The sequence below is a fragment of the Athene noctua genome, chromosome 3 (assembly GCF_965140245.1).
Source record: "Athene noctua chromosome 3, bAthNoc1.hap1.1, whole genome shotgun sequence".
Taxonomy (NCBI): domain Eukaryota; kingdom Metazoa; phylum Chordata; class Aves; order Strigiformes; family Strigidae; genus Athene; species Athene noctua.
The window spans coordinates 17893641-17918814 of record NC_134039.1 but is presented as its reverse complement, the minus strand read 5'-3'; the positions used below and the strand labels follow the sequence as shown (position 1 = coordinate 17918814).

At 43.8% G+C, this 25174-nt stretch overlaps 1 protein-coding gene across 3 annotated transcripts in view; it reads left to right on the top strand.

Annotated features, from left to right (window-relative positions):
• CACNA2D4 (calcium voltage-gated channel auxiliary subunit alpha2delta 4) overlaps positions 1-25174 on the top strand; it is a 131634-nt gene that overhangs the window by 34455 nt on the left and 72005 nt on the right. For 2 of the 3 annotated variants that reach the window (XM_074902143.1, XM_074902144.1), the window contains exons 13-24: positions 1340-1473; positions 4411-4488; positions 5780-5860; positions 8303-8377; positions 9773-9859; positions 13385-13456; positions 17559-17620; positions 18298-18365; positions 18501-18546; positions 20010-20107; positions 22089-22182; positions 23512-23607. In XM_074902143.1, the coding sequence (XP_074758244.1) occupies positions 1340-1473; positions 4411-4488; positions 5780-5860; positions 8303-8377; positions 9773-9859; positions 13385-13456; positions 17559-17620; positions 18298-18365; positions 18501-18546; positions 20010-20107; positions 22089-22182; positions 23512-23607 (991 nt within the window). Of the gene's footprint in view, positions 1-1339; positions 1474-3127; positions 3146-4410; positions 4489-5779; positions 5861-8302; positions 8378-9772; positions 9860-13384; positions 13457-17558; positions 17621-18297; positions 18366-18500; positions 18547-20009; positions 20108-22088; positions 22183-23511; positions 23608-25174 lie in introns of all 3 variants that reach the window. The other variant, XM_074902145.1, reaches the window with a different exon arrangement.

The following is a 25174-nucleotide window of genomic DNA, read 5'->3' as shown; positions in this document are numbered from 1 at the left end:
ATCAGTATCGTGCTTGAACAGGAAAAGGAAGGGATGGCTCAAGCTGGGGGCTGACTAACTGGGTATATCAACTCTTTTCTTGTCTGAGCAGTGGCTCCAGCAGACTATGGAATGCGTCGGTATATTTTCTACTAAAAATAATTGACAGACAAGAGTTGCTGGCCTGCAGAATGTCTGTGAGCTGGGGGTGTTCAAGGCTCAGACATTCATCTATTAGCACTATGAATCACATGTAACATCTTTAGTTTTTGTTAGAGAAAATAAAAACCTGGATTTCAGATTGCATTCAGGCTGCATTTCAGACAGCCATAAGATTATTGACAGGGAATTCATGGTGCTGTTAGTTCACCATAAAATGTGGGAATGGATTCTCCCAAATAACCAGAGAGCAAAAATATGCTCTTTTCACTTGAATTCTCATGTACCAGACTTGAGCTCTGCAGAAGGCTCACTGATTTTTGGTTCTTCTGATTCAACACTTTGTATTGCTCTTGTAGTCCTTGTTTTCAAGCATACTAAATCTGTTTCCACACCGCAAAGATCATGTGCCCTTTCACAGGGCATAGTTTTCTTAGTGATAACAAAAGTTTTCCATCTCTCTGACATACTCTATCCTATACCAAGTAGAACTAATTGGTTCCATGTGGTGAGAAGCAGGACAAGAGTTCTCATGACATTACGCTGCATTAGCATTTCTAACCAGTTAAGCAGCTGGTTTAGAGAACCTTTTGATAACTTGAAAACCTTCTTCCCCTGTAGACCTTGTTGTAGTGTTAGACTGTTACGGGTCCATCACAGGGACGAAGCTCTGGAAGTAGGTAACTTGCATTTTCTTCCAGTGGGTAGATGGAAGTAGTCACCATCCTTAGGTGTAAAGCTTGGCAGACTGAAGAGTAGAATGCTAGAAAAATTCTGGAAGACAATTGGCAGTTTAGGTTTAATATAAAATTTGGCAGGGTGGAATACTTTTTTTTGTATATGTTGGGCCTTCAGGACTAAAAGCAGCCTTGATTAGTGGACAGTTTTGCCTAAGACCCAAAACAACCTTTTACATCTGCTTGGCATGATTCTGGTTATATTAAGACTCTGGTCTTGAGTGTTGGTCTAGTATTTTGAGAAGAACAGAGTCAGTGCTTTGAAACTCCAGATTTCCACAGAAACATGTGTCTGCAGAAGCTTGTGGGTACAAAGCATGACAAGACACTTTTTTTAAAGAGCAGATAAACCATCTGGGTAGATACAGTCTTTGACATCTAGTTTTGTATCTTCACATGGACACTTATTTAAAAATATGAAGACTTGTTAGCAGAGCGACTCACACCTCTGTTTCTCCATGAAGGCTACTACACTCAGATATCCACGCTGGCGGATGTCCAGGAGAACGTGATGGAGTACCTGCATGTGCTCAGCCGTCCCATGGTCATCAACCATGACCATGACATTATTTGGACTGAAGCCTACATGGACAGTGCGGTAAGGACTTACAGCACAAGTCTTTAGTCAGTAAACAGTAGGGCCTGTGGGCCAAACTGGCAAAGGTGCTAGACACCCAGTTAGTAAGTTAGGTATATAATTTGTTCCAGCTTCCCATCTAAATATCATATGTGTATCAGAATCTAAATAATGTCCTTATTATGTAAGGTCCTTACTTATGTAAAACCAGGAGTTGGTTGATTGATAGAAATTACAGCTTTCTGGTTCTGCTGAAACAGACAATATTTATTTTCTGCTTACTCCTGGAGTTGAGATGTGTACGCAGACTCAGGTCTGAATCTGCAGTGACCCAGGAGCCCAGGACTAATCACACCGGCACAGCATGACTTAAGTAATGCTTCTGTGAAAGCAGGTTACCTTCTAAAGGATTATTCACAGGAAAGACTATTTACAGCTTAGGATACAGGTCACAGAGATTTATTTCTTCCAGCCCAGTAGCTAACTGCATCCTGCTTGCCACTCATAGTTACAGATCTCAGTTTGGGAAACAGGCTCGCTCTTTCATTCCTAGAGCTAGCAAGACTACCACGAGCAGATGCTATGACAGTGTTGTGTTGCCAAGTCAGCTTTGAGATTCCAAGGAGTGAAGGCAAGGACAAAGGACTAGAACACTGAAGGAACCTTCTCCTGCACTTCCCCAAATAGAAGACATTCCTCAATCTCTGTCTCCATCCCTTCATACACTGCCAAAAGAAAAAGTTACACTTCTCTTGGGGGTCTCTGTGCTTTCAGGGAAATAAAGTTTTTTTCCTACCCTGGACTCTTCACCCCAGAGAAGCATCTGCACAACTGAGATAGTTAGAGCTAAACAGAAGTCAGATTTCACTCTTCCAGAAACAAACCTGAGGTCTCAGAACTGTTTATACTGTCTGAGAGGGAACATCTAGAAACATTGAGATTGTTCCTCTATACAGTCCCACTGTGGGACTGAAGTTATTGACTCGGATCTGGCCAGCAGCAGTTTTAGGGTGTCTGCCACAGCCCTGGGGAGAACCCACAATTTTTGAGTTTAAGATCCATGGTGAGAAACCTGAACTCTCTGGGTTGGAGTAAAACTAGGGGTACTGAGCTTAGCTTTGTAGCAGGAAACATGGAAGTTCAGGTCACGTGTGGCAGTGCTCAATATTGTGCTCAGAGTCAAGACCACACAAACCCCAGGAAATACCTCCAAGGCAGCCAGTCTTGCACCATCACGGTGCATAGATGTTATGCTCAGGAGAGTCTTGTAGTAAGGAACTGTCCCCCACCTCTGTGCTGTGGCTGACCATTGAGGCTGCAGCCATGGCACGCTAGCTCTGTGAGGGTGACATGGGGATGTCTTTTGCTGCAGGAGGTGTCCTAAATGAGAGCTGGGGACATGGTACCTAAGTGCATTAAGCAAAACCTCCAGAAATGCTACTCACTACCCAGCACGTTTATTCTATTATCAGGCATGACACCTCTGACACAGATGCACGGTGTCACGCTTCCCAAGGCAGCCAAAGGGATTCGTTTGTTGCACTTGTTTTGCTGTATCTCTTTTTTGTCTCTTGGCTTAGCTTGCCATTCTCTTCCTCCATCCCAACCTCTTCCACCTTTGCTTCCTTCCTCCATTCATGTATTCATTCATCTGTTCATCCATGCCTCTCACTAGCTGCCACAGTCTGAGGAGGTAACTGTGCCCCTGTGTTTTGTGAGCGTGCTGTTTCCCTTGTGCTAGTTGGTGTGTCAGTGCCAGTGCTCACAGCCACAGCTGGCCTGTACATCTAGGGGAGTGTGGGGGCTGCAGCATCGAAGGTGCCCTCTTACACTAGCAAGAAGAGGAGAGGAAATGCTGGATGTACCGGAGAGCTGTGCTGTGCTGTTGGTTCAGAGTAGGTAGGGGTGTCTGTGTTGTGCTGTAGCTTAGTTGACCAGATTTCTTTTTCCATATGTCCGATAAGTGCTAGAGAAGTTTATTTGCTGTGTGTTGGTGTGAGTGTTGCTGTGCATGCGAAATTTCCACATGGATTCATCCCGACCAGTAATTCAAGGTAGTAGGCTCAAATCTCCATCAAATAACTGCATAGATTATTGACTGTCTCCTTTATGGCTCCTAGTGTGTACAGTAATAGAGAGAGGAGGTCATTTCTTGCCTTGCTACTTACTTGACCAAATGAGAGATGGAAGGGGAATGCTACTGGCATTGAGGGATTAGGTCCTTTCAATACTTAGGCATGTTTGGGAGACTCCTTTGCATGTGTCTCGCCTGTTTTATCGCCTTTTGTATGTGTTTTTAGAGCATCTGTCTTCTGCAGTACTAGGAGTAACTGTTACTCCATTACACGTGCATGTCCTGGATCCCACATAAAGACAGCTCACCATGTTGTATCTGTTTGGATCATGATTTTTGTCTCTGTTTTTCCTAAGCTTAGATGCTTGAGTAACAAGTATACATAAGCAGGGTCTGTGTGTATTTGTGCCTTTTAAATATTTGCCTGTGGTGTTTCTCTTTTGTGATATTCATGTGTTTGCGATATAAATGATATCTTGTTTGTGATTTTTTCATATTTGTGTTGCTTTTCTCTATTCTGTACTCCTTGTGTTGGTGGTTTTTATACTTCTTGCATAAGTGCTCATGTCTACACTCCCAATGTGTATTGGGTATAAATTGTGCCACCACTTCTACATGTTCCTGTCTCTTCATTAAAACAGCTCTTTAATTTCTCCTGCTTCAACACATTTCCCTGGCTTTCATCCCATCCAAACATCCATCCCACGATCTTCTCGGATACAGAGTATTGAAAAGTGCTGCCATCTGTTTTAAAGAGGGGTGTGGGAAGCAAGGAGGTAGCTAATTGTAATCAACATCTGGGGTCTTTGGGAATTCCAATGCTTTTCATTCGGGTTATCTGCAGTATTGTATGTGCTAACACATGGCTCATTGTTCTGTGGCAGCTCTTTGCATCTCAGGCTCAAAGTCTGTTGCTCATGACAACAGTGGCTATGCCAGTCTTCAGCAAAAAGAACGAGACGGTGAGTGTAATGTGGGCTTCACTCTCCTTCCAGCCAGCAGAGGTGAAAGCATGAGCAGACCTTTGCGGGTTTTTAAAGCAAATGGGTCTCTGAAAGAAGAGCTGGCCATTAGGGACTGCTGTAGACCTCTGGCAGGACATGCAGCTGATAATTTATCTGACAAAATGATAGTCTGTCATTTCCTCTAAATGCTTATTTCTTCAAAATACCCCTTAAATATGACACTTCTTCCTGTTTTATCCCTTCCATTTTCAAACCTAGCCTAATTTGCAGGCCCATAAAGCTTCAGGGCGGAAGAGATTATTACCTTGTCTAGTCTGTGCATTTTATTGCAGACCTTTACATTTCATATAGGTGGTCCTTCGTGAGCCCAATAACCTGTGTTTGGCAAAAGTGTCGTTGAAGAAAAGCACCCAGCTCTGAGCTCTCCATTGCAGTTTCTCTCTCTCTGTTAAAAACTGGTGTCTAAATTCCACTTTCAATTTGTCTGACCTCACTTTCCTGTCATAATGGATTTCTCTGCTAGATTAGAAAGCCTGTACGTTTTGGTATCTTCTCTTGGGAAGCATCTTCTATGCTGCAATAAAGTCAAACCTGCCTATCTTTTGATAAGATGAAAAGGTTGAATAATTTAGGTGTCTCATAAGGGCATTTCCTTTGTGTTTTGAAACCCTTTAGACACTTTTTCTTATGATTTCTAGTTTCTCAGCATCCTTTTAAAATAGTGGATGTTACCTTACCATTGCTGTACAAGGGATAAACTCTTCATCCAAGTCCTACAAACACTGTCTGCTTTCTCCATCTGAGTCTGGCCTTTATCCATATTAGCACAGCACTGCAGTGGGAGCCTGTGTGTCATTTTTCCATCAAGCTCCCCAGATGCCTGTTCAACAACCAGCTCCCCATTTCATGAGGGTTTCATGCATTCCTTTTTCCTAGGTTAACAATTTTGTATTTGACATTTGGTTTAGTTGCTGTTTTGCATGACTGCCTTGCCCTTACTATTATTTACATATACTGAATGCAGGGGTTTGCCCTCAAAATTTGTCATGATTTTATGTTACTTCTGAACCATAGAAATGCTGACTAGTATTGGGTAGAAATGTGCCTCTCCATGAACACTGGAGCAACTCCTTGAGACTTTTTGAGGTATGTTAGTTGGTTTTGAATTAATATATTCATACAAGCCTAGAGAGAACGTGTGAGAGACTAGTAGGAAGGCAATAATGTGTATTCAGTAGAAAGCTACCAAAGTTTTGCTTCTGAAAATGGATTCTCCTTTGTTTCTAAGCGATCTCATGGCATTCTCCTGGGTGTGGTGGGCTCCGATGTACCACTGAGGGAGTTGTTAAAACTTGCTCCACGATATAAGGTAAGACTGAGGTAATCCAATTTGTTAATCTGCACAGCAAAGTCGCTAATTATTTTTCCATGGGCCTTACTGAAAAATGATTCCTCTGCCTGTAGAAAGAGCTATGAGCATAAAGCAAGAGATGCTGGATGTCGTGATGTGTGGTTTTCTATATAGCACATGAGAAATCATTCACCACTAGAAGCTCTTAGACTGCTTCAGAAACACAAGGAGTGGATGATCCTGTAGACTGGCAACAGGTCACGGAGCCTTTGCATCTTGATGGTCACCAACCTAGACCCATCAGAGATGATACAGATCTCACAGCCTATCTCAGAAGAACGAAAGTTTTACATTCAGTTCCTAGTGGACAAAAGCTGCCATGCCAGCTTGTAAAAGAACCCCATAGTTTCACTGTCAATGTTCTTAGCAGAAAAACCGAAGACTGAATGGACTATGGAGAGCCAACTTTTCTGTCGTGCCTGGAGGATCCTTTCTCCAGAGCAGCATGAAGATGTCTTGGCAGGACAGTGTACAAGAAGTTGGCTCTCACTAGCTTGTGCTGTACTTAGATAGGCTATTTGCTCACCAGAATTTAGTGCAACTTTCCATTAGCTCTATGTTCAATATAATTTTAAAAAAATATTCATCCATAGGAAACTCCCCCAGAGGTGTGCTGTTTAGTTTGGTTTCTGCTGTAAATTCTGTGCAGTGACCTTTTCTTCAATCAGTCTGCATACCAGGAGACAGCAAGCACATCTGAGGATCACCATGAAATCAGGCAATTTGAGCCATCATTTCAAGTCTTCTGTTTCTCTTAAACAACTGTCAGATGACTACTACCGGTTAGGCAGTTGTCCAAAATCTGATTGCTGAAGACTCACAGGACTGAAAGAATTGTCAGAAGCTATGAATTTGTGTGGCGTTTCCAGACATGGATGCAGGGCAGACCATTCACATGCAGCTGTAGAAACTGATCCTTTGGGCAACCCAGGAACTATGAGTATTGGGGTGCATGCACTCAGCATGCAAAAGCTAGCTGGTTTGGGTCTGGGGGAACCTTGTATAGGAGTTTTAATTTTTATACACTTTCATTTTCTCTGTAAGACTAATACCATTTCATCTTCCCCCCTCCACATCACTCGAAGGCCATTCGTCACAATAATCTTTCTTCTGAGCCAAGAAGGGACACTGTTCTTTCCTCCAAGAAGTGCAAGGGAAGGAGGGAAAATTATTTGAAGGATTTCTTTATATCAGAAGCAGGTCACCACTTCCCAGAAGCTCTTCCAACTCTAGACCAGTTTCTTAACCTAGGATCATCAACTTGAATCCCCTGGCATATGGGTTACAAACTTCCAGAGTTACAGACCTTGAGACCTCGCACATTTATGATTGCACTTACTGGGCTGGGAAATTTCAGCTTTAATAGGCTAACAAGGAAGCTTGCTGTAGTCCTGAACAAATGTTTTGGTTTCGTCTTGCCATGCTGAGCTCAGCTCAGTGGGCTTTGCAAAAAACTGTTTTGCATAGAGAGAGTCCAAAGTTTTGATCTGGGATGTGTGAAATACAGAATTAATTCCATCCAAAAAGGCACAGACAGATTGTAAATTACTTACCTCCCCACCTCCCTACTGTTATTCCTTCAGGATTGTCTCTATAGGAATATTAAGTTGCAATATTTTTTTGAAGATAGAAACCTTAGCCATTCTTGTTTTCCTTGAGACAGCTCTTGTTTTGGCAAGCACAGGCTATCAGCAGGTTTTTAGCAGCTCAGGGTTTAGCTGGAATTTCTGTTATATATGGCCTTGATCTGAGTAATTGCTCTCTTGGAAATCTCTTGCAGATCAGGTCAGCTAGTGTCTGCTCTTGTTAGATTATGCTATTCCTTAAAAAGCATTTTAAGAATACGGGCTTGTACAATTGGCCTAGGCTAGGTCTGGTCTTGCCAGCACTGAAACATAATGCAGAGATCCTCTGAAGGCCAACTGGATTTCCAGGGAAGCCATCTGTGAGATTCATACTCACTTGTTCATTCACTGTTGTGCATATGTAGTGATGGGTATACAGACCTGTTACCACTATTTCTGTACTATTTATGACATTCCCTATCGATGCCCATTTTATGTGCAGCACTGCTGGCCCTGCTGTGGAGAGCTTATTTTGCCTCTGGGTAGTAATTGTCCACAAGGACAATCAGACTCTAGGAGGGCATCTTTTTATGAAAATGTACACAGATCAAGTACCTGCCCATCCTTTTGTGCATCCAAGCATCGTCAGCCTGCTCAGATGAAGTGGCCAGAGATCAGGAGGTAAATGGTTTGGGATGCACCCTATTTTCTGCTGGTCAATACCTTTAAAAGGAAAATACTTCTGAATATTGGTAGTGCCGAGTTACCAGTGGCATCCATTAAACAGCAGTGTTTCTAGCTAAAGTACTAACTATTCTAACCCCTCTTTCTTCAGCTGGGTGTCCATGGATATGCCTTTCTGAACACCAACAATGGCTACATCCTTTCACACCCAGACCTCCGTCCTTTGGTATGTATAGCTGTGAATTTGAGAACCTTTCCTTACTTGGAATCAGTGGCTTTCAGGGATGCTCCTGATTTCTCATATTCTATTGAGCTGTGAAGTCTAATAGACTCTGGTATATAGGTACCCAGGAGCATGAGGGCCAGAGAAATCAATTCCACATAACGTGTATATGCACACACGTGTATGAAGTGTAAGGCACCCTGCCTGTCTGTTTTCCATAAGAATGTATGAGGGCTGTATTTGTGTGCACTTGATGTACTGTGGGTGCATGTGTATCTGCATCCATGCAAGGTTTCACTGCCAGGCTGAGGAAACACTTCCCCTTGCTTGGGCAGATCTCCTACGAGAAGATTCAGCATGAGTAACACCCCAGTAATAGCTACCCAGCAGCTGTAGTGTTGGATATTTTGGCAATCTGAGGCTAGCGGGGTTCAGTACCACAAATCTTGGTAACATGATAAATAAAAGACAATTTAGAGACCAGTAGGCTGCAAAGACCTTCTGGGACTTGAGGGAGTGGACACAAGCACAATGTTTCTCCCTCATGGTGCCTCCTGGAGCTCCAGATTGCACATCTGTCTGCAAACACACAGCCGGCCTCGTTACTCAGATACCCAGGCATGCAATGATTTTACATTTAATACACATACCTGATGGCACAAATCCACCTGCACACATCTGTAAGTGTTAGTGTGGTTACTAGCAAGAGAAAGTGCCACCACAGGGCTTCACAGAAGCTGTCTTCAAAAAGGTAGTTTTGCACAGGCAGACCGCAGGCACAGCTAATTCTGCTTCCATATGTGAAGAGAAGGGACACATCGTGTCTCCAAGATGGGTCAAGGGCACTGCTTTATCCTCCACCTGAAATTGGCCTCTCTTAGTTGGCTTCAGACCTTTTCCTTAGCCTGGAAGATTACAGGGAAATAGCTCTTTTGCATCAGATAGCCCTAGGTGAAAAACCTACGTTTCTATCAGTACTGACAAAGCCTAATTCCCAACAGAAAAGATCTGCTGCTGGTATTATAGTGTTAATGGATTACATTCTTAGCTGTGGGAAAAAACTGATTTCCTAGGGGCAAGTGTATTGTACTGATCTATTTAGAATACTTTCACAAAGGAGGTCATAGCCTTTACCCTGCAATTTTACCTGTGTTCCTGCCCATCCCTTGCTCCTGGATCAACCTCTACCACTTGAACTCTCCTAGTCCCACACTGTCCACATCAATACATACATTGCATGGGACCAAGAAGGCACTTGCATCCAAAAGCTGCCTTCCTAGTCAGAGAATAAATGAGACACGTCTGTTTTTCAAATAACAATTATTAAAGGGTTAGTTTAGGAAGTTATCTAGCTGCTTATTTGGGTATTTTTCTTTTCTTTTTCTTAACAAATGTCAGTATAAAGAAGGAAAGAAACTGAAGCCTAAGCCGAACTACAATAGCGTAGATCTCTCTGAAGTGGAATGGGAAGACCGGGATGAAATAGTGAGTATCAGACAGTTAATTTAGCCTTTTTTGTAGCTCCTTTCTCTTACTTTGTGTGCCTGTATGGAAGGGGCAGAAGAGTAGCAGGCACTCCTATTTTTTTCTGTGTCTGACTGAGAGGTTGGCAGTCTACAAGAGGTCAAGGATGATGCTCCCCTACAAAAGTGCTTGTCTTCCTTCCCCAGTATTAGTTTTCCTTCTCATGGAACAGGGAGGGAAAGTGCTGGCAGGAGTAAGGAAGCACTTTGGAGGGAGCTCCAGGGAGCCAGTCTGTGTGTACATGGCCCAAATGTTGCCTTAACACAAAGCCAAGATAGCCTAGGAGTTGGGCAGTGTGCCATGATGTTACCCATACATGTAGTAGGTGAGATATAGCTGAAGCCACTCAATGAGATCTGCAACGAGGAAGAAAGTACATTCAAAAAGAGACTAAAGCTTCAGTCACTATTAATAACAGACAAAGAGAATAAGGTACTTATACACTTGAGAAAAACAAATTTCCAGAAACCACCTTATTGCACAGGTGTGGAGGCACTGAAAACAACAGCTGACCAGAGGGAAAAGATCAGAAAATACCTTTCCTGTGGATTTCTGAGCAAAATTATTAAGAAGTGATAAACAAAAGGCATCATGCACTTAACAGCTGCACATTGCTGCATTGCACAACTAGGAACCCAGATATAATGAGAAGGTAGACAAGTTCCTCTGTGAATGGTTTTCTTTTACTCAGAAGAATTAGGAGAGAATAGACACTTAAGTTACTAGGATAAGAACTGAATTTGGTAAGATAGAATTACCTGTGGGACGCATGCTTCTGGATTGCAGGGGAGACTGCTGAGATGAACAGATCTGATGCTATAGATATCCACTTAAACAGCTAGGACAAAGGAACTGCCCAGCAAGAGGATCAAAGTAGTTACTGCTGCTAGTGCAGGCCAGCTACAAAGGGCCACACCAAAGGAACTTGGGAAGTGAAAGAATGGCAACTTGAGAAAGGAAACACAGCAGAACTGGGTATAAAACATAGAAAGCAAGACAGAAATAAGAGGCTTTACATGCAGTAGAAGCACGAAGATGCAGGTTACCAGTGACTTTGTGTGGGTTCACTGATGTCTTATAGGAGCTCTGCTCCCACTGTAGTTTTCTCTCTCACTGGAGCCACTTTTAGAGCTGCTCCTCTTTACCCAGTTAGCTATTTTACAATAACAACAACAACAAAAAAAAAAATTCAGGAAATGAGAGGACTTTGGTTTGCTGTCATATTTATTTGGTTAGCAGGTTCCTGTCTGACAAAATAACTTTGATACTTGAATGTAAATATATTGCAAAATGTAAGGTTTCTATCTGTAGGCAATCAGAATAAAACCATCCAGTGGAAAAAAAAAGTCAAGAGACATAAAAAACAAAGCTACTTTGTGTTCATGTACTGCACCTTTCAGAAGAAAGGTTGCAGTCACTAAGGGTACAGAGACATTTAGCGACATGAACAATATCTGCAGTGTGACTTCAGCAAGTCTAGAGACTCTTGAGATACACCCACTGCAGCAGAAAGCTGCCAACATTTCAGCACTCAGATATGCAGCTATGGTATTAGATCAATGACAGACTCAACATCAGTTGCAGTATAATCTCAGCAACTCTGATAAGCAGCAAATCCAGACTGGAAAAATATGCTCAAGTGCTAATGATGTGTAATACAGCCAGCTGCTATAAAGAAATCTAGGGGAAGATGGCACTGTCTGGAAAATACCAATTGATGCACAATAGTACTATCTGCAACTAGGCAGGAAGGAAGTTTGGGCTTGTTTCTAAAGGAACACAGGGATGTTCTCAGTGTGAAGGGAAAAGGGAAGGGGCAAGCGATCCTCCCCAGAAGTCTAGGAGCTGCCACTCAGATTTTCTTCAGCCTTGACAGAACCAGTGGAGAAGAAATTAGTCTGCAAAGATGTTGAAACTGAGTGGCAAACCACCTGAGTGTTGTGAGACCCCTCAGGTAAATTGTATGTCTGTGGTGGTTTGAAACAACACAAAGCAGATGGGGGAGGATTCAGCAGCACTCATTACCAGTGATGGGGACAGCACAGAGTTGCTGCCCTGGAGCAAGAGAGTTTGCTGTTTGGGGTGTTGGGAACAAGTGCTTCAGTGTGCACCAGACTACACCACCGTACAAACTCTGCTACACATTTTTCAAAGTGGAGGCCAGTTGTTACCAAAAGTGTCCTGCCTTAAAATGACTGAGCATTGGGGTGGGGGGCAGGCACCAGGACTGTAATTGACTTCTCAATGCAGGAAAAGCTATTGAGGAAGAAGCAGCAAGTCAGGATTGTGACACCAACCTACAGCTACTGTCACCGGGGGGCTGGGCACAGGACAAGTAGCCTGTGTGCAGACTAGCTGGAGCTGAGAAGATCCAAGGAGATGTCAGATACCCACTAATTTACCTCTCCACTGCGTTATTGGGGCAACGAGAGATGCCTGATGTTCACGAAGATATGAATGAAGCAACAATATCTGAACTAAACTCAGAATCCATAGAAAATGCTGCAGGTTGTCAGACCAGAACAGACAGTATGCCGTAGCTCTGGCAGGAGGTCAAACACTCTTAGCCAAAAAGGAGTAATAGTCAGTGTTTTGATTTCCAAGACATGTGTCTTGGGAAACTACAAACTTTACATTCAAGGTCTGTAAATAACCCACATCAAGCAGCCATAATAAATAGAACTGTGGCCTTGTAAAGCAAATGCACTTAAGACTGGCCAGCACCTGAATGGAGGCCTGTCTCTGAGAGTACAGAAGCGATTTGTGTGAATGAATAGGTTACTTCCCACCTTTTTTTCTATTCAGGCTGAAGCAATAGGCTGATATGCTCTGGCAGGCTGGATATAAAGTTAAAGCCTTTGCAGTTGTGGAAAAATTCCCTGGCTCTTTCTTGCACAAGGCTGGGAGTCACTGTGAAAATTATATTTTGCCTTTGAAACCTGGATTGAATAAAGTGGTCTTCTCGCTGCCTACCCTGCTATCATACATTCTTGCTTTGCTGTGTTAAACAGCTGCTTTGCTGCACCTCAGAAGTGTTGCTGAATACAGCCTATAATTTATAAATCACATTTTAAAATGTCCAAGATCTTTGGAATCTGTCTGGGGGAGTTAGTGAGTTTCTCAGGTGTCTACTCTTCCAGGCTCTCAAAGCACCATGCTAATGACTTTCTGGCTGTCAAATGGTGAAGACTGAAACTTGGACTGGCAATTTCATAGCTTCCAGATCCTTTCCTTTCACTAAAAAGACATATCAAACAAGCTTTCAGTATAAGCCATTATTATTCTGTGTCACTTATCAGCCCTGACTGAACAGGGATCCTGACCACTGAGAACAGCTTTTCAGTTTAAAAGAAGAAAGAGCTGGGGGTGTGTGGAAAAACAGTCAATGTTTTCTGCCAGCCCCTGTTCATTAATGACAAGTAGCTCTATTAATTCCTCACCTGCCCTGCCTGGAGACACTAACACTAATTTTCTTCACCTCTGCAGCTGAGAACTGCCATGATCAATGGGGAAACGGGCTACCTCTCTATGGATGTGAAGGTCCCTATGGATAAAGGGGTAAGAAATTATCCTTCTGTTCAGGTCACACAAGAGAGGGGATGGGAAATGGATGCCGAAGAACCACAAAGGATGTGGCTTTAATGCTCAGCATTTCTGAGTGTGAGGATTTTATTGCTTCACTACAAATATAACACATGTGCAAAAGACATAAAATAGAGCATCGTTACAAGTGCTCTTTATACCTATCGACATTCTGCTCTTACAAAGGTATTGGAAATTACTCTTAGCTCCCTACTTTGTTAAAGCCAAAACCCATGTTGTTCATTGTTTATAGGGCTATGAAATGGACATCTTGAAGAGTTTAGAATGGGGAAAGACTATGCTAGGCTGACCCAGACAGAAGGAGGTTTGGAGGCTATTTTGCAACTCACTTTAACTACCTAAAAACACTCATGAAAACTTTGCCCCTCACTCTGTCAGAATGTGATTTCATTTATTCAGGTCTTGGATTAAATTTCTATGCAAATATTTGCAAACATTTTAGGAAAAGTCCTAGTGAAATGAAGACTTTTGCATGTTCCCTACCAGCTCTAATGTAAGGTTATACATCTTCCCTTGGAATCATGCAAAATTGTCTTGTAGGTTTATATTTGCTGGTACTTTTTCATTCAGGTTTATTTAAATCTCCTAAAGATTTTGGCTTTTATAATTTCCTGTTAGGAAGTATTCCAGAGTCCTGAAAGTTACACTCCCCAGAAGTCTTCTATATTTCAGGAAAATTTTCCAACTTTTATACAGACCATTTTTTTCAGGCTGGCTGAACTGCTCCCATGCTAAGCCACAATCAGCACCAATTCCAACAAACTGACTGCTCACAGCCACTGCTGAAATGATGCCATTTCCTAATGAAGACACCCCTCTGCTTCCTCTGAATGATTGTACTGCTGGATCTTGTAACTAAATTATCTTTCTCTATTCTCAGTGTCTGCAGCTATCAGGTACCTGTCGATGGCTCTACTCTTCCTCTCTTGGGCATTGCCAACATCTGCATTTGAAATATTGCACACTTTTCAGTCCAAGCAGTTCAAGAATTATTTTTGCTCCCATTGTCTCTTGTATATTTCCTGGTATACAAGTACCAGGGCTTCACTGAATTATTTGAGTACTGTTTCCCTGTTGCTCTATAGAGAGCATCTATTCTCTGTAACAGGGTATTTCTGAACAGGAAGTCCCAAATCTCCTTTCTGCTGTCCCTTCAGTTTTTTCTCCCTCCCACAGCTGCACGGGAACAGCTACCTTGGTTTCTGTGTTTCTTAGCTATTTTTGCCAGTTGCCATTTTTCCATATGAATCCCGTTCCTTCTTGTCCAGTCTTTCTAATATTTAGGGCTGTTGGGACTTTTTGTCAGTGCGAAGAGAAATGTTGTTTTATTTTGTTTTACAGATCTCTTACATAAGGGCTCCTAAAACAGCCTGTTTCTCTCATTAGATGTTTTTCCCTCCATGCCCTGTTGTTTACTGTTTCTTTTTGTTTACAGTACTGCAGCTGATTCTCACTCCACATCTTATTTAAGCCCACTTCAACTGATTCTTTAGCATAAAATTTCATGAGAAGCTGTTTCAAGCACTTTATATAAACCCAGACACATTGCATGTCCTTTATTCATCCATTACCTTTGTTATTCTGCCAGAAAAGCAATCAGGGTTTTCCAGCAAGATCTATTCTTTGTAAGTCTAGATTGCTTATTTTGCTAGCTTAACCTCTGCCTCTGTGCACCCTCAATAACATTTCTTCTGAGTCATCCAAAAATACCTTTTTAGTTCAGTATTTTAGGGATATCTTTCTGCTCCTCTACTCAGGGAAAAAAAAGATAATAAAAAATAGCCTTGGTAAGAGGTATTATCTGTTTTATTCTGCTACTCTGCAAGCATTATAAAACATAATAGGAGACTGAAGCTGAGTGACAGTTTTACTATTATCAGAACACACATGGAGCGAGGACCAGAAGTGAAACTTAGCAATTCCCACTTCTGCTCTGCTAGCTGATGAAGCAGAGCAGTGTTGAAACAAAGAAAGTGCTGACAGAGCCTTGAAACAAAGAGAACGAGGCAGTCAGATGGCAGAGAGAAGGGCTGAGTGCGGGCAATAGAAATTATTCTGTCAGCCATGTAAACGTTGATTCCCCAGGCTGATCTCAGGAAGGTATTGTGAATGGAGTGAGATAGGGAAAAATAAGGACCAAAGACAAGGGGTAGTTATTAGAAAGATCTAGTGGCAAAAAATGCCTTTGCTTGCATCTAGGATACAAAGGTTTGTGACTGTGAAAGCAAAAGAGCAAGGACATGAATAGGAGCTGTGGCAAACCACTGATAATGGTATTAGCCAGGACTGGCTGCTTAGTACAGTGACAATACCAAAACTGGAAATATATGTGTTCCCAGACCACAGGTGCTGGTAGTCAGCCACCCTATCACTGTGCCCACATGCCCCTTTCTTGCCTTCTCCCTTACTCTGCGCTGTGTAGCAAAGTCGTGTCTGATCATCCTCAGCTCCTCTTGGCTCAAGGGTGCCCCTGCTTCTTTTCCTTCCCATGGATAAGGGGTGATACCTCCAGCTGTCCTGGGGAGGGATGGCCACCCATCCCCTCCTGTTGCCCAAACAGAGGCTTGCCTCCCTCCCACCAGGAGCAAGTGCTGAGTGGCTGCAGGTGCAGAAGAGGGGCAGGTCAGGGGAACAAAGAATGAGCAGAGCAAGCCCTGCTGAAGGAAATGGTCTCAGAGTAGTGGTGCCCCTGGGCCATTTTCTACTGCATCCTTTTTCCCAGAGGCAGGCCTAAATCCCAGGCCTTCCTCCCTCCGTGGTCAGATCAGACTGGCAAGGAAAGGGAGGCTTAATACCTCTTGTACCTTCCCCACAGTCACCAAACCACCACCATTCTATGTTCCTTGGGGATATCACAGCACTTTGGAACATCTTGACTCAGCAAAAGGTTTGCACCCTGTGACTCAGCAGTACACTGAGCGACCATGTCCATGCACGGAGAGGGAAGGGAAGGGCTTGAGCCGTCCCCCACCTCCTCACCTAACAACACCACCCATCCCCATCAGCCCATCCGCTGTGCACACACACACTGTGGTATACTGTGGAGCTAGTGCTGGCTCCCACTTTGTGCCTCACTTCACTTCCCCTGCAGCATGGCTTGAGCAGGTTAGAGCAGGCGCAACTTTCCCTGGGGAACACTGAGTTTTCTGTGTTCACTCCCTGTCTCCCACACACATCCTCTCACCTCGTTTTCAGACAGGACCTGGGATTTTAAACATATTAGGGTTCATATACTGGCATAAGGGTTGGATAGAAACTTTCCAAAAACTTTTCTCCTTTGGAAAAGAATTCCACTGAAATCAACACTTTCCTACAGGAAAAGGCCAGTCTGGCAAACAGCTGAAGTTCTGAAGTAGTTTCAAAAGCCTGAAATGTCTTCAGTTGAAATGTCAGTCTAAAGAAAATATTTTCATGTGAATCAAAATGGCTTGGACTTGAATTAGCACTTTTTAAAAATTTGAAAATGTAATCTTTTTAACTGATTTTTTTAAACAAAATTGGAATATGTTAATATTTTGTCCCAATTTGGCATGAAAGCAAATTCAGGAATCAGCATTTCCCACATGAGTGGGGAGACTTGGCCCTGGCTGCTCACCCACACAGTAGGTAGGTTTGTCATCCTGCCTCTCCTCCAACCTCACCTTTCTGTCCTACCTGTCTCACTGAGCTGCTTAGGATGATGATGTGCAAAGCCATCAAGGTTGCTCTGAATAGCAGGACAGCTGCAGGGCCGCAGCACATTGGCTCGGAGGGTGTGAGGGGGAGGGCAGCTTTCCCTCCATGCTTTCCTGCAGACTGTGCAGGAGCCCTAGGAGCAAAGAAAGGTTTAACTGAAGCCCTAGATGGAACGACAGAGTGCCTGTCTGGATCCCAAAAGTCACAAGTAGCTGAATATGCTGAATACTGAACATTCATCCCTGACTCCAGCCAGCCCTGGCAGGGTGTGAAGTGTTGGTAATGATCAACTGCTTTTGCTTAGTCTTGAGGAGTATATCCCAGGTCCCCATTATCACTATGCTCTTGGTCTGTCAGATGGTCTCTCACTTTCTTATTCCAGAAACGAGTTCTCTTCCTCACCAATGATTATTTCTTCACGGACATCAGTGGCACACCCTTCAGGTGAGCAAGGACTCGCATGACACCGATATGGTCTATAAGTCGTCTGCCATCAGGGACAGCAAATCGGTCCCATTTCTTCATAAAACTGGCTATGACTTATGAGTAGAGCAGTGTGAATAACTGACTTCTTCGTTCCTATAGCCATTAGTTTGCGGTCAACTCAAAAGTTATGCTTTATCTGAAGTTCAGAGTCCTAAAGCTATACCTTAGGTGAAGTATGTAGTTTCATTTTATAGAAATGAGACATCTTCAATTTTCAGTTCCTCCGAATATGTTTTATGTTCTGGCGTATGGCTCTAAACAAAACATTGTTATAAACTGAAAACTATAAAACATCACACAAGAAATCAAGCAAAAAAAAAAAAATTGTGTTTTCTCCCCAGCTGAAATGGTTTGAAACTGGCACAGGTTTGAAAAATGTTATTGTTAACCTGAACCTACAATGTTGGCCAAAAGAAATGTCACCAAAAATGCCTCATAGCCTTACAGACGGATTCCTTAGCCTCTTGTGCTGAAGTCGGATCTCACTTAATCCTCTTTTGATGATGTTCTTTTCCTGAATAGCTGTGGAGGGAGTTAATGTCTTTAAGGGTTATAACTGTAGGGAACGCAGTGTCATGTTTAGGGATTACACCTCTCCTTGCTGACAAGTCCTCTGTTTTCCTTCTTGCTTGCAGCCTGGGTGTTGTGCTGTCCAGGGGACATGGGGAGTACATTATGCTGGGGAACACTTCAGTGGAAGAAGGTAGGTTAATCTGAAATGGCCATGCAGTTCTAACGGACAAGGTAGCTACTCTGAACTTCACTGCCTCACTTCTTCACAGCCTGTATCTGCCTGTCTGCTGCCTAACTGAATGCTCTATGTATTATCTGTTTTCAGGTTTGCATGACCTGCTCCAGCCAGACTTGTTTTTAGCAAATGAATGGTAAGTGGAGGAAATCCTGTCAATGACACAGGTCTTTGTCATGAGATTTTGGCAAAGTTCCCAGTAATCCGGCTTGAGTTCAGGGCCCTCTGTGGCCTAGAGAAAAAGCAATATTGTTCAGGGGCTGCACCTGCAGAGATCTGGTTGTCTCCAGTCAATTCAGTTCCACCTCCTCCTTTGGGAGATCCCACTAAGGTCTGGCACAACCCTCTGCTAAGAGACACCTCCTGAAATTTATGCTCAGTCTTCTGTGCTCAGACTTACTTTGTTCCTCCTCATGTTGCTCAGAATTGTGCTACAAAACCTACAGTATGTCAGACCTGTCAGGAAGTTTTGTTGCAAGCTTAGCGAGAGATTGAAATGCTTTTTAAAATCCTAGTTTATTTTTGGTTGGCATTCTTCTGAACTGAGCCTAGACCTAGCTTCTAGTGAACATGGAGGTGATTTATGATCCCTCTTTCAATACCAAGCATAATTTATGGTTTTGCTTTGTTTGGGTTTGAAACGGGGTGAAGCATGGTACTTTCCATTTATTGCTGTGAGGTTTGGGATTTTCATGAGCCCAACATTCAGTTACACCCAGGCACATGAACCTAGCCTATATCAAAGCCAAAACAATTATATTCAAGAAGCCCTGCTGCCCTTCACACCTCTCATTACATTGTCAAGTTTCATAGGCAGCTCATTTGAGACACAAGCAGTGACTGCTCCTTCTTCCACTCCTAACTTGGGGTGTCAGTTTACCACACTTTACATATTCATTTCTTTCAGACTTCTCTCATAAATCACTCCTTTCAGCCCCTTTATGAGTTGTAATTCTCTCTCATAACCCCTTCCTCTCCGTTGTCCTGACAATAAAGTGGTCCAAATTGGAAGCAGGATTAGAAGACTGGTTTCTTTTATAATGCATTTGTAATACATTCTCCCACTTCTCAAACTGTGTCCTGAGGCTCTTGAAGCTGTGTCCCTTTGGGACAGCTTTTGTTGCCACCATGTAATACTTTAAGCTCGTTCCTCGTCTCACATTTTTTTTTCCATCTTTTAGTTTATGTGCTCCCAACCCAGTTTTACTCACATTGCATGTGACCCTCCACTTTTCAGGTCTCTCCATCACATTGTTATTGTTTATATAGACACAGCTCTACATCTTAAACAGCATATAATACTGATAACTGCTGGAAGGTTTTGAGACTGCTGCATTGCATTGTGAGCTTATGCTGGAGAACATAACATCAGCTCTATTAAGCACAGAACTCAGATAAATTTGTGTTTGGTTTATTGGTAGAGTTTGACTTACAGCCACATTGTTAGATTTTTGAGTGGGCACAGCATGCAGCAGCGGCAAAATCTTTGCAGCACAAGCGCTCTCGCTGAACTTTTGTTTTCAGTTGTTATTTTCCAGGAGCATTTGCTTGATGTGGTTTCTCTTTGTCCTTGCGGGCTTCTTCTCCCCTCCCCACCAGGATTTACTGCATCACCGACATTGATCCAGACCACCGGAAGCTCAGCCAGCTGGAGGCTGTGATCCGTTTCCTCACTGGAGAGGAACCTGACCTGGAATGTGAGTTCCTGGCACCAAAAGGGCCCTGATGGGGTTTTCCTGTACCCATCACGGGGGAGAGGGGACTGTGACAAACTGATTGGTGTCAGAATGAGCTCCTGTGGCACCTGCTCATGCAGGCAGGACTGAACTCAAGCCCAGTTTAATTCACATGTGGAAATGTGCTGAGGATCCACTTCCTTGTCTCCATCAGAAGATATTTTTTTCCATTCCAAAGCTATCACATAACTCGGCCTTAATGAGGTCTCAGCATAGGAAATACTGAAAAGTGAAAGGCTTGAATGGAGCTTGTTGGAGGCTGCACACCATGTTTAAGATGGACTGACCAGCTGGCCTACAAGTGGTGTTGGCAGGAGGAGCCAGGAAAGCTGCTGTGACTAGTGACTACTCTGCTCCCCAGGGTCAGCATCCTCCAAGGGCTGCATGGTACTACCTAGACAGATGGGTTCTTTCAGAACAAGGATTATTAATTTTGTTTTCCAAACACAATTGGTAATTGATTTTGGGAAAAAAATGTTGCAGACTTATTATCTTTCCTGCTCCCTCTGCTGCTCATCCCTTGCACCAGGTCCCATTCTCCAGGCAATGTGTAGCCATACAAACAGGTAATATAGCACTGCTATGGAGTGGGATCTCTGTCAGGGGGCAGAGGTGGGAAGCTGTGCATGGGAACTCCCTCCAGCATTTTAGCTTTAGGATGTCCTTCAGCCCACTTCACTCTCCGCAGCTTCAGACCCCTTAGTTGTGCCAAGTACAAGCTTTTGCATGTAATGCTCCACCTCAGAGGCATAAACTGTTGAGATGAGAATGGGAATCTCTTAAAATTAAACCCAAATGTAATCCAACAATTGTTCATCTCTTGCACAGTGTGAGCAGACCCCTGTAGGCTGTCTTTGGAGGAGGCTGAAAAGAGGATATGTATGAGTTGAAGAGGGCAGGGAGGAGGACAAAGAAAGTTTCAGGAGAGCTGACTGTGAGAAACATGCAGATTTGGAAGTGCTGTGGATGTAAAAAGGAATAGGATTTGGATACATCCTAAATATGTGGGGTCTGGGAAGGGAAAGATCTGCTGGCGAGCTCTGGTTTTGAGGTCTGAATGACAGCAAGAATGGAGAAATGGATTCTGACAACTGTGACAAAGAAAGAAAGTTGTGAGAAAATATCTGGGGAGACCTGTGACCTCAACCCAGTAAGTGGAGGCAGAAACACTGAAATGGGGCGGGGGGGACACTCCATATAGAACAGCATTGAAGGGCATATTATCAATATGATAGCCATCACATTCTCACAGCATGAAATGAATGCAGGTAGGGCAATACAGAAATGAAGCAAGTCAAATAAATGCCACCTTAGATTATACCATTTAGCCCATGGCATATCCAAACCTTCCTAAATGCTTCTCAGTCCCAATCCAGGCTGGGCTAGACTTGTAGCCTAGACTGGCTTGAGCATCTGGGGGGAACCAGGACAGGACAGCGTTTTGTAAGATTTGTAGGAAGGACAGAGAGGTAACAGAGAAACCAGTGAACACAATGACAGAGTGGAAGCCATGAAAAAGTCACTAGGGGCTTTGAAGAAACTTCTTGAGTGGAATGGGGTGTCTGGTGTCCTTCTACATGGCACCTAGAAGAAATGTCAAAGCAGGGATTTGAAGCAATGGTTGTGGACAGTCTATTAAATGAAGGAGAAGGTTGGAGTGAAGGCCTGATGAATAACTTAATTTGAAAGCCTCTCCCCCACACTTTCAAACCTGAACCCTTCCACTGAGTTTCCAGGGGAATGATCTTAGATACGACATCTGTTCTGTGCTCTCTGTCATCCAGGGTGGTAGGTCCTGTTCTTAGCCCTGCAAGGAGAGGCCTCTTTTTGTGACATTGCTTCACTGCTCTGGGCCAGGCAGATGCTCCATAATAAGGAACTCTCTAAGACGTGTAGGGAGGGACCTATTTCTCTCCTGATTCTTGTTCTCTCTTCTTCTTAGGTGATGAGGAGTTGGTCCAGGAATTGCTGTTTGATGCAGTGGTCACTGCACCCATGGAGGCTTACTGGACAACACTAGCCCTCAATATGTCCATGTAAGTCTATGAGAAATAAATAGGAGCAAAACACCATTGAAAATGTATCTCCAGATGCTGTGGGTTTATGCAGTGCCTGAAACAGTCACAGATCCTTGCACAGCATAAAAGAAACTTTAGAAATAGCTCAATAACTTTAAAAATAACTCAAAAAGTGTCTCTCAGGAAGTGGACTCCAGCAGGCTGGGCCTTCTCAGGGGAGCCTTTTAGCTTGGTGAGTTTTTCTTAATACCACTGGATGACAGCAGTGGTTTGGATGTGTTGCTGCAAGGGGTGTTCAGCACCAGTTCTTTGCAGCACCTAACTCAGATGCACTGCATTTGCATCTGTAGTTCACAGAATTTGGTATCTCAGGGCACCTGAGGCCATTTCAGTTTAAAGTTATCATGAGTTATTTCCACATGCATCAGTTATCCCTTTGAATGGCTGCAGCGTGGTTTGGCTTGACTTCCTATATGACTGCAGCAGAAGCTCCATCCTAGGTGGCAAGGAATTTACTCCCTTACCAGCAGCAAAGAAAGGGTGTTTGATCTTGTCTCTCTTGGTGATGCCTTCAGATTAAGCCTCAGGAAGTGGGTGTACAGGCTGGCTTAAGCAAACTTTCTACTTTATTATTTCCAGAGAGGCACCTTTTGCTTGTAGTATCTAATATCATGTCACACAGATCTACTCTGAGCAGACAACATGCTAGTTACACAGACATGTGGCCACAGGACTCCTGTCCATGTTTCAGTTATCGGTATCCCTACCACTAACAGAGCTTGAGGCAGTCGCAGTCATGCTGTGACACTCAGTTATCAGCACATCTTTAAACAGCTACATGCACCCTTCACTTTAAGGCTACCACACTGCAGCAGGCTCTCTGCCATGTAGCTGTCCCATCTGTGCCCTTGATTCCTCCAGGAAGACATGCCTGAATCAATCTACTGCTTCAGGGTCAGTCTGCTAGCCTGCCCATCCCCTGCATCCCTGAGACAGCTACTCTCTCTCTGCAGGCCCTCTCCCTCCCTTCAGCCTCATGCAGGCAGCCTGGAGCAGGGCTAGCAGAAGGGGAACTTATGGTCTACTTAGAAAAAATTAAATGAGCAAACGTCAAAGGTGTGAATCTAGGCAGAGGTCTAAGCCTGCCAACTGTTAGCCAGCAACAGCCTGTTGCCATTAGCAGGTAGGAGCCAGTGCCACTCCTGTACAAATGAGTTATATTGCAAATGAACTTGGGACCACCTCTCCAGGTGTGGCTTCTACTTTGAAAGGTCCTCACCCTGAGGCAGGGAGGTGGCTGTTCTTCTGAGAACTGTTTGCTTCTGCTTTTATGTTTCTGTTCCACAGGGAGACTGAGGCAGGTGTTGAGATGGCATTTCTGGGCACTCGAGCGGGACTCATGAGGAATGTCCTATACGTGGGCTCCGAGAAAATTTCCAACAGGTAAGTCCCTAAACCGCACTAAGGGTTTCTCTCAGTGACTCTGAAGGGGCAGCACAAAATCACCACCAGCTTTAGAAATGTATTTGGGGAGACAGAAAGGAAAGGAGCAACACCTTGGCGGTATGGCTGCTGATTTACAGAGTTGGGATAGTAGGGGTCCTTTGTCTTCTTGTCTTTTTGAGTTTTTCTTAAAATACTGTCCCAAAGTAGTTTCATTTCCTTGAAAACCTTCAGCTACTCCCTGACTTCAGTCATCTAACAGAGGAAATGTCCACAGTTACTATATATCCCCAGGACCATTTCGCACTTCAGAGGCTCTGCACTCCAGTGCCCTGATGACATTCCAGCTTGGCTAGGTTTGATCTTTTGGTCTCAATTCCTCTTCCAGGTTTGTTCTGTTCTGCCTCTTACATTGCTCACATTGCAGTAGTATCCCAGTGCCTTCCAGTGAGGCATTAAGTGATGTGACTGACATCTGTGATATATGATTCATTCTCTTGTCCTCTCCCTCAAGGCAAAAGTGTGTGTTCAGGGGAGGGTTTTGACATGGAAAGGGTATAGTTTTCATTTTTGTTGTGTTTTGAATACGCAGGCAGGTGCACGCTGCTCTAACAAAGGACAGCTCAGAGGCACATCAGCAGATGCAACAGAAGGGGACAGTGTTGGTGGTAGTCCTTAGTTTCTTGGCAGCTCTTTCCCTGTCTCTGAGTTCCCCAAACATGAGTCATACATTCAGGGCAGAGAGCTCTGCTGGGCCTGAAAGGTGACACTCTGTCAGCCACACTCTTCGTGGTTTTGAGGCAGTCTGGGTAAGTCAGAGTAGGCAGGCTCTGGTGACAAGGGAGAAAATGATGTGTGCTATAGGAGGCTGATAGGATGATTCCCTATCCCACACTGCTCATCAGGAGCAGCGTTTGGTGCTTTTAAACAGCCACAGTCACCACACTGCAGTGACAGACCCCACACGTCACTCAAGAGGCACCTTTGGAATCCCCTGAAAGGAAGGAACCGTATAAATGAGTAATTATCGTTTGCCAAAATATACAGCAAAACGAGAGCCTGAAAACAAAGGGGATTCGTCAGGCAAGACATAGTGACCTCCAGGGAAGCCAATGACCTGATTTTCACAAGGTGTCTCCTGAGCATGCACTGCCTGTGTTGCCATGCCCTCAGGACCCACCCTCTTGCCTTCGGGGCACCCATTTCCTCAAGTACTTCATTCCATGCATCTCTAGGAGTTTAGAATTTAGCCACCGAAGCATGACCTTCAGGTTGATTTTTTTGTTTGTTTTTTGTTTTGGGTTGTTTGTTTGTTTGTGGTTTTTTTGTTTGTTTGTTTTTTGGGTTTTTTTTAGGAGACTGTCTTAATTCCCTTTTCTCACCTGCTCCCCATTCTTCTGCAGTAATTAACAGCCTTAAACTGGCCACAGGCCAGCCTGGCTTCCCTCGGCCGCCCGTTCGTGCCCGCCGCGCCTCACTTCTCAGGCCTAGCCCTGCCCTTTGCCCCTCACGGCGTAACCTGCCAGGCCTCCCGCGAGGCAAGAGGAGAAGGAGGTGGACATCTTCC